The sequence below is a fragment of the Lupinus angustifolius genome, chromosome LG03, assembly GCF_001865875.1.
Source record: "Lupinus angustifolius cultivar Tanjil chromosome LG03, LupAngTanjil_v1.0, whole genome shotgun sequence".
Taxonomy (NCBI): Eukaryota; Viridiplantae; Streptophyta; class Magnoliopsida; order Fabales; family Fabaceae; genus Lupinus; species Lupinus angustifolius.
In genome coordinates this window covers 17,610,189-17,620,144 of record NC_032011.1, presented here as the reverse complement: position 1 = coordinate 17,620,144, position 9,956 = coordinate 17,610,189, and the positions used below count along the sequence as shown (strand labels likewise).

Sequence of the window (9,956 nt, the reverse complement as noted above, 5' to 3'; positions counted from 1 at the left end):
AAAGCCAGCTATTCTTATTTGATGCAATTGGGTAAAGGGGAGCTTTGATTGGAAAAGCTTTTTATAAATTTCAGATATTATTAACAGCTAAGAATATATTTTTATTAGGAGACTCTTGGTATTCAAAAGTTATTTTAGACCTTCCCTAATTTGGTTTGATTTAATACTTTTCATTGTCACATCTATTAGAGTTGATAAAACAACCTGTTTCTAATATTTTTCGTTGTCAAAGATTTGAGTTTATAGAACAATCTTTTCAGGTGATTGTATAAATTTAGATTGAGAATATATAATTGTTAAGCATATACTTAGTTGTAATTCGGGAGTTACTTGGAGTGAAGTTGGATATGACCTCTTATAAGGTAACAAATCTATTTCAAGTGGTTTTTCTTGACATGACTTTTTCGTTATATGAAGAAAAATCAAATAGTTGTCATTTACTCAATGATTTTCAAAGATAATTATGCACTTATGCTAGTCACTATTTCAAGTGGTTTTTCTTGACATGACTGTGTTGTTATACGAAGGAAAATCATATAGTTGTCATTTGCTGAATTATTTTGAAAGATAATTATGCACTTATGGTAGTCACTATTTTGCACTCATTTTGAAACGTTGCCATTTAATTTTTGCTATGATGCTCATCTTTAATTTTCTTCTTCTTGTTAATGTAGTCACTATTGGATAATCAGCAAGTTCAGGAGATTATAGAGAAAGCTCAATTTCATAGTATAGAGCCTCAAGAGAAGGTAATCTAAACATCAGACTATGATATTGCATTTTTTGTCATGTTGTATCGAAGTTAATCTGAAGTTCTGAACTACTTACCCAATCCAGGAACAGGAGGTTATTAAACTAAAGAATCAGCTGAATGAATTTATTGAAGAAAGGAAAGGGTAATCAAATTTCAGACCTTTTTTGTAGTTGAGGGTGAAATTTGATTTCACACTATCAATAACATTTCAGTCTTACTTAAACTATTGTTTTTATTCTCAACTAAACTTGTCAGATGGCTAGAAGAAATGGATAGGAAACAAGCGGAAATGGTAGCTACACAAATTGCATTGGAAAACCTTCGGCACCAAGAACAGTTATTAAAAACGGAAAATGGAATGCTGAAGGTGGAAGATTTAAACTCGACTCTATTTTGTCTTTTTTTCTTGTGTACATTTATCTTGTTTCTTTTATTTCTAATTGGAAGACTTCCCTACACTCATTTTCAACAGATAGAACATGTGAGTATGAAGAGTAAAGTAACGGAACTAGAGGAAGAAGTCAATAAACTGTCTGGTCAGCAAAACCTTCAGCAGCGTATTCATCATCATGCTAAAATCAAGGTAAAAGTTTAATTTTTACCCAGCTCAAAGCTCACATAGATGTTTTGTAGGTCCTAGATGACTTTTGCAGCATATAGTCCCACAGCTTATGGTTTCGCCAGATTGGTGCTTGAAAGTTTTTTTTGTAACCATTTAAGTACTTGAAATATTTTAAAAGCTCTTAGATTGAAAGTTTTTGGTCACCATTTAAATCCTTTGGAAGGACTAATGTGGTGGTTTTCCAGTTAATTGATGTCAAAATCTTCCAAGGATGTATTCAGCCACTCTTAATTATTTGAGAACTGATCTTGGAATAATTATGGACAATATATCCTTAATTCTTATAATTCCATTCTCTTTGAAATCAATCTTGAGACTGATCTCGTAACAATGCAACAGGAGGAAAACAACAGGTTAAAGATACAGAACGAAGAACTCAGCGCAAAGCTACGGAGGGCAGATATCTTCCTTTCGCGTGTCAAAGAAGACCTTGCACGTCTTCGTGCTTCTGCTGGGGTGAAACCACGTATTGATTTTGATGAGGAGCAACGTCTGATGATAAAACTTAAGGTTAGGCTTATAAAAACAATAAAACTTAAGGTTAATTAGGTTAAATATTGTACAACTTAGGTACAGTTTGGTTGTCGGCATAATTTTGAGCACACTCTTGGGAATGTGATGCCAAAGAATATAAAAAGTTAAAAACATTCTCGACTAAAAAGGCAAGAATCAAAATTTCATAGTTTCTTCATAGATCAGAATGCCTAGGAATGTTTACATTCCAGCTTACTTGGGCTCTGTTTTTTCATAATCTTCTATCAAACATAGACAAGTCATATAATTCCTGTTAATATAAAGAAAATATATGTGAATCAAACACTAAAAGAAATATATTGTACTAGAATTCGCTAAGAAATATGCTATACCATTAGTCACTATATATAATGGAAGTTTAAATATGAGTCAATAATGCCACAGGAGATCGAGGGAGAGAAACTACTATTAGCACAGCAACTACTGAGATTGTCTACTAATGTTTTAAAGGTATGTGGCACCTTTGTGGCTCTTGCTATGAACGAAGGCGTGAACTGATCCGACAAGAAACTAATCCCTTGCTCTACTTTTACTTTCAGGTTGCTGGAATAGTGAAACCAATGTCTGATATTAATCCCCTACTTGCTGAGGAGGCCCTAGAGATGCTCAATAATAGGATAACTTCTCTGGAAATGGAACAACAAGATTTGAAGTTTAAGGTATGCACAGGGCACACAAGTTAAGTGAATTCTAATGTGAAGTTTTCTATATCAAGTTTTAAAGAACTAACAAAAAACGATGCTTACTCTTGTACAGAATAAAATTATAAATGAAAGGATTCGATTATCTGAGATCCTGCCACAAACTTCTCCATTAAACTCAAGATCCTAGGAGAATCGTATAACCCCACCAAGAGCATCCCAAGCTCCATTGCTTTCAAGTTTTGATCGATGTAAGAAAGCTATTGTATTATTGCGTTTAGCCGTTGCTAACTTCATTTATTGTCGTGTAAATAACTTCTATGTACAGTTCAATGAGAATTGATATTTATTATTATTGTTATTTTTGCTGTTGTTTATAAAAGAAGTGACACTAATCTGGGAAGATTAAAATGGATTAGTTGCAATTTGATTTTGGCTTAAGCAAACCTCCAAAAATTGTGTATACATGTGGGGCATACTGAGTTAATTTAGCATTACGAGGTAGCAAATTGAGTTTCTCAACATATTTTGGGAGAAGAGTAAAGCCAGCTATTCTTATTTGATGCAATTGGGTAAAGGGGAGCTTTGATTGGAAAAGCTTTTTATAAATTTCAGATATTATTAACAGCTAAGAATATATTTTTATTAGGAGACTCTTGGTATTCAAAAGTTATTTTAGACCTTCCCTAATTTGGTTTGATTTAATACTTTTCATTGTCACATCTATTAGAGTTGATAAAACAACCTGTTTCTAATATTTTTCGTTGTCAAAGATTTGAGTTTATAGAACAATCTTTTCAGGTGATTGTATAAATTTAGATTGAGAATATATAATTGTTAAGCATATACTTAGTTATTGTCCTTTTACATCAATTCTAACATTCTTCTTTTTTTTTTTTTTTTTTGTAATACCAAGAGTGTTTCCTTACCTTTTGAGTAATGAACCAAGAATTGAATTTTTAACATTTCCGTCACTGTAATCTAGTAAGGTTTTATATCACTAAACTAATACATTGTTAATACATAAATTCTGATTTTTTTGAAATAATTAACTTTTTTTAATAAAATTGGATGTTTTTCCTATTCATAAATAAGTAATTAATATTGTTTTGAATTTAAATGATGTTAGTTAATATAAATAAAATGAAACCTTTAAAGGAATAAAGGGAAAATAAATTGTTATAACATTTAAGATAACATTAGATGATTATGAAAATAATATTTAAATTTCGTCATGATCAGGTTGTTTTCCCTCCCCATAGCACTTGAGAACCCATTTTCCACAATTTTTGGTAAAATATTTGAATTATAAGTTTAGATGAATAAAAACTCTTATTGATATAAAGATCAGGAATCATATTATACCACAAGTTTATCTTGAGCCACTCATTTAAGATGATGAAGAAATTGGTGGTGTAAACCATTAGATTTAAATAGGTTGGAGGAAATAACAGAATGTTTAAGGTGTTATAGGTGATAGAAAAAATGTTACTGAAGTTTCCGAGCAAGTTTTACTATAAAACTATAAAAACCGAATGTTATATAAAATTAAATGTTGAATGGTAAAGCAAAGATGAAAGTGTTGTGCTTTGATGTGTAAAAACTCAATCCTTTCTCCATGGGTAAACTGACTGTATGAAGATGAATGAAGAATGAGATGTAGAATCTGGAGAGAGAATGAAAAGAAGAAGATACTCTTGTATATTGAATAATGAAATTAATTAACTACTTTAACAGCTTAAACATTCTAAAAGAGGTAAATTCAGTTAAGTTGGATTTGCATCATAATGGGGTTCTTAGATGAGTTCTGAATTTTTTCTTTCTATGCTCGGCTTTTGATTTATTTTTAAGATGATGCAAACTAGATAATATATGATTAAAAATGAATGAATTAGAGAGAAATTTGGAATAACTTATATTGTAGTTATGTTGTTTGGACATGTATGAAGAAGACCGTTATCAAAGTCTTAAATTAGAGATTAATCTAATTTTTAAAGGAAGAAAAAACTAATACTGTGAAGACCGGATTGGACGGTCTGACTGATCTGATTGCAGATCGAAATTGAAAACGACTATAGTGTATGCCATATTAAACCCGATTAAACTGGACTAACTCATGAATTAAATGGAACATTTGACTTAAAATTAAGAAAACTGAACACTACTATATTATTTTATTTTATTTATTCAGATCCAAAAAAGATGAAAAATATTAGTTTAATATAATTATTACTTATATAAAAATATAAAATGTTGCATTTATATATAATTATATAATATCTCGACCAAAAGTTTAAGTGGTTAAACCAGATTTCATAATATTTGAATAAACATAAGCCGAATAATTAAGATATTAATTGTGCTTGACTTTACTCCTCTGCTGTGCTGTCGGTTCGATTCTAACATGGACAATTACACTAAAAGCCCATAGCAAAAAGCACAAGATGCTTCTTATATTTAAATTTCTGATGGAACTTTTCTTTTTGTGGTTGTAGCTAGAGAGCAATCACAGTTTAAGTAGTAATTCACATAAATTAGCATCAAAGTTGAGGCATAAAGTTTAAGGAATGGAATATCTCCTAGTATGAGGAGATAAACTATCTCCTTCTGTCAGTGAAATCATGATATATGTCATGTTTTACCATTTTCTATACAAATATGTTAGGAACAACCCGGGTGAAAGATTAGAAACTTGGGAGGTTCAAAATATATGACTTTAAAAACACTTGAATCTAAAATTATATGAAAATAATGATTATGACTAGAACAATAATATTAATGTAGTAACGTTCTAGGATTCAAGGCAAGTATAAACATTTTCATCCCTACCCCACTAATGATAACATTGGGAAAACTGGAACCCAATCAAAGCAAGAAAAAATCAAATCAATTAGGTTAGGTTCACCCGAATTCCCCAGTAACAGTTTTTTGATGTTTTGTTAAGCCTATATATATCAATAGGTGTGGCCTCTTGCTTTTGGTTATGTCTTTGATTTTACCTGTTGCCATAATACAAAACTTCGATATATCATTTTATATATATATATATATATATATATATATATATATATAATGAAGTTAAACTTCTATAATGAAGTTATTAATGTTTATCCATGCTTTATGTTTTGTTTTCCCTAAAAAATCAGTTTAGTTGGTGGAATTATGACATACTAAGAATAAGCACGAGTTCAAATGCCCATAGTTATGTTATTCTCTCCCCTTGAAAAAAACATGGACGATATAAAAATATAATATGTACATATAATTACACACATAAGAACAAATAAAAACAAAGTTGGTCAGTGGAAAATAAGTACAAGATCAGAGCATTTCTTCTACTCTAATGAGACTGGTCAAAAATACACACCTTTTACATTAAAATATAAATCACGTATAAGCAATGATTTTCGATTGGCCCATTAGCTCAGTTGGTTAGAGCGTCGTGCTAATAACGCGAAGGTCGCAGGTTCGAGACCTGCATGGGCCATAGTTTTTCTTTTTGCAATATATTTGAAAAGAAATGTAATGACTACCATGATAAAATCCATCCTTTTTCTTTAATCATCTTAATATTTTATCATCAATGGTAATAACTAGGAGTCTATGACCAATGTTTTATTGCAAATTATGATTTTGAACTGTCATTCTGAGGAAGAGTTCAACTATCCATTTTTTACTTGAAACAAATTTCTCGTTTTCACTACTTCAGCAGTGTATATAAGAAGCCCAAAGATAAATTGTTTTTACTTTTTTTTTCATTTTTCCGTGTCAAATCCTACTAATCTTGTTAGCTTCTAACACAACATAGTTCTGTGATTACCGCCAAAATCACCACATAATTCCTATCATAATGAACACCAGTTTATGCAATTTTAAGGGGTTGATTTAATAGAAATACTTTGACAAAAATATTTCCATAATATGATCAAGAACAAGGTATAGATAATCTATAGTTTTACACTACGAAATGAGACATTGAAAACTTCTTTTTATACAACGGAAACCTGATGGAAATCTCATCAACATATCAGATATCCTTTTTAGTATGTTTAATTTAACATGTCTTTAAAAGTACAATGTTTTGAACACATAAAAAAAAGCATAATTTAGAATCATTTATAAAGAAGGTATGTCGATGATAACATTTATGAGTTGCACAGTTGCCATAAAATATGAAACAAAATACGCATGGGCACTTTACGGAAGTAAAATGATATAGTATCTTATAAATTCTCCAATAAATCTTTCTATGCTATAAAACAATATTAATATGTGTCACAAAATAATGAGTATGACTCTTCTCCATTGGAGGAGAGATTGATACATAATTTAAATCATTACACGTAGTAAAAATAAATTTTTAATGGTTCATATTTTAATTTATTTTTGAATTAAATAACTTCAAAAAAAAAGAATAGTTTACAAGTGACCGTAAGAAAATTTTGGAGCTGTAAACACCTTATGGGCAACGCAGTGAGAGACAATTAAAATACGGGCAGCACAATCATATATTCTCATACCTGTATTTATGTGCCTTTATTCTTGTGTACCTGGCAGAGAATACTCACTTCCATCTTAATTATATGAAGAAAAATATATAAATTTTTTGTTAACTAACTCTTGCAATATAAATTCATGTATTTGAGAATTTAAAAGAGTACAAAATTCATTGTATGTCAGGTGATAATTTATTGAAGGTACACAACCATGGAAGCTATTGTAGAGTGGTGTCTCTGTTTGGAGCCACCATAGGACACAATTCAGATGAATTTGTCAAACGATTCCACTTCCCAAAACACTTTTTCTCCATGTGTCCAATCTCCATGATGGGATGGAGAGGTTTTTCTTGGGGTTACCCCACACTTCCACCGAAAATATTCTACTTATTTTAATCTATTTTATTACTATTCATATTACAAAATATAAATAATTATTTTATAATTTTACTCCCACTTAATTAGAGACATTATTAATAAAAATAAATGAGAAAAATATATATATTAATAATATATGAATTTTATATATTGTTACTGTATCATTCATTTTATATTTAATTATTACCAACTCTTCATAAAAATAATATAAATGAGTAGTATACTCTCACTATAACTAATAAATTTTATAGTCAAAATAAATTACTCTAACTATTATAGAGAGATGAGGACCGTAGTGAACTAATTAATCTGTTACATATTTTATCACGTAACCATTTGTTTAGTTCAGCTTCTTTTTTCAATATACATCTCACCATATTATAATATGTGCTACTCACAATTTATTACTTCATGAGGTAATCCACCCAAAAACCTTTATCATATATAATGTATCTCATCTCTCGTGGGCATGACTTCATTAATTTATTCTTGAAATACATGTGACATATTAAACATTTCATTTTCTCTAATTTCTATCTAAAAAAATTATCAATAAATATTTATAACATTTCAACTTATTCCACCTTCTAAAAAAGTTTTCTTTCAAATTTTATTTTTTATTAAAATCTATATAGTATTTATTATTTCTATTTTTCTATTCTATCTATTACATGTATATAAGAAATTAATGTAAATTATTTGTAATACATATTTATTAGTTTTCTAGATAATAACATATTTGTAATATGTCTTTAACAATAAAATTGTATTTATAAGTTTATTCTTTCAATAGTCTATTCATTTATTATTAGTATTTATATTAAATCTATTTATTTTGTAACGAAATCATCATTTATTAGTTAATTTTATCAACATCAAATATATCGTTTTTCTATTCATTTATTTATTTTTTTCTTCAAAACTATCATTTACTAAATCTTTTCATCTTACGGTTAGTATTTGACTTCTCTTCATATTATTGCAAATATGTTTATTTTTTAGTTTAACGTTCAAATCTCTCCTACAATTTTAGATCTTTTTCATTATTTATATTATATTGTTCAAAAATATGATTTTTTTACAGTATGAATGTTGAATAAGATTGATGATCTTTTGCATTTTAAACTTTTAATTTTTCAATTATTTTGTATTATCATTACTTCTATTATAAATTTTTTGATTTAATAGGAAGTTTCACATAATAATTATCATTTATTTAACTTATGTATTTGAGTAGGTTTGAATCATACGAATACATATATAACATGCATGTTAAGGTTCTTAACTATTATAATCAATATGCTAACATGTATGCTATTAACTATACTAATGCACAATAATATATGTGTTTTTAATTATACTACAAAAAACTACTCTCCCATCCGTATAGATAAGTAACTTAGTAGTAGTTATTAGAATTATAATATTTTAGTTTTACTACTATAGCTTCTAGGATAATTTTCTATTTTTGAATTGTTAATTAATGCCTAAAAAACTTGGTATTTTCATTTTCCTTAAATTAGATGTAAGCATAAACTCCCTTAAGTGAATTTTTCTATTTTTGAATTTTTACTATTAACTATTAAGTGAATTTAAGCGTAAACTCCCCTTATTAATAATATTGTTATTAAAGAGAATGTTAAACACTATTATAATAATAACATCAATGATAACCGTAAGTGGTATTTTTCTCATGGAAATTATATATTTTCATACTAATCATCATACCTACATTAAAAATAATATATATCATAAGGTAATAATTTATTATTAGTGATTAGTTTATGAGTAACATGTCTTATTTCTTAAACCAAGATGGATCAAAGTCTTATGGAGAGAGTTGCTCTATGTTTGACCAAAATACCTTAATACTTCACACTTTACCATAATCCTCAAGTTAATTTAGAGGAATAGACACTTAAAATTATTTTTGTGTGTACCTTTTATTTCTTAAAATTTGAAAATAGATCCTATAAAAATTAAATATGGTTTAATCTAGTTTTTTTAGTATTTTTTATGACTCTTGACACTATCTATTTATTTTCAATTTTTTAATATTATTTTAGTTTTTTCCTTTTTTTTTTAATGAAAGTCGAAAATTTACAAGGAGAAACAATAAAATAGTTTTGGAAGTTTTGGAGGGGCTTATATTATAGTGTGCTTATTTACAAACTAAAAAATCGTTTGTTTAATGATGTAATGAAAGAGATTGATGTTTTATTTATAGAGATTAATTTCCTATTGGATCTCCTGTTATTATATTTTACATTAAAAATTAAATATTTGATTCCTAATATTTAGTGAGGAAGGTAGTCACACATTAAAAAGAGAGTAATTTCTTAATATTCTTAAGAGTTAATTCAAGAATTAAATTTTGGAGGTGAATGAATGGAAAGAGAAAATTTAAAAATTATGAAATACACTTATAAAATGACTTAGATCTTCATTTTCCCGTTATTTTCCTTTAAAATCTAACTATGAAGTAAACTCCAAAAGACGAAAGCCCTTAGGCCCAAAAGACCATAGACCAT

General features: G+C 28.2%; 1 protein-coding gene and 1 non-coding gene across 2 annotated transcripts; both read left to right on the top strand.

Moving 5' to 3' along the window:
• Window positions 319-2,908, top strand: LOC109343572 (kinesin-like protein KIN-12D). The gene is made up of 9 exons (XM_019581930.1): window positions 319-362; window positions 675-749; window positions 838-896; window positions 1,010-1,121; window positions 1,227-1,337; window positions 1,716-1,886; window positions 2,295-2,360; window positions 2,450-2,569; window positions 2,667-2,908. Exons 1-9 carry the CDS (start codon window positions 348-350, stop codon window positions 2,739-2,741), a joined length of 804 nt encoding a protein of 267 aa, XP_019437475.1. The 5' UTR covers window positions 319-347; the 3' UTR covers window positions 2,742-2,908.
• Window positions 5,965-6,038, top strand: TRNAI-AAU. Its single transcript has one exon. It is a non-coding gene; the product is annotated as a tRNA-Ile (tRNA).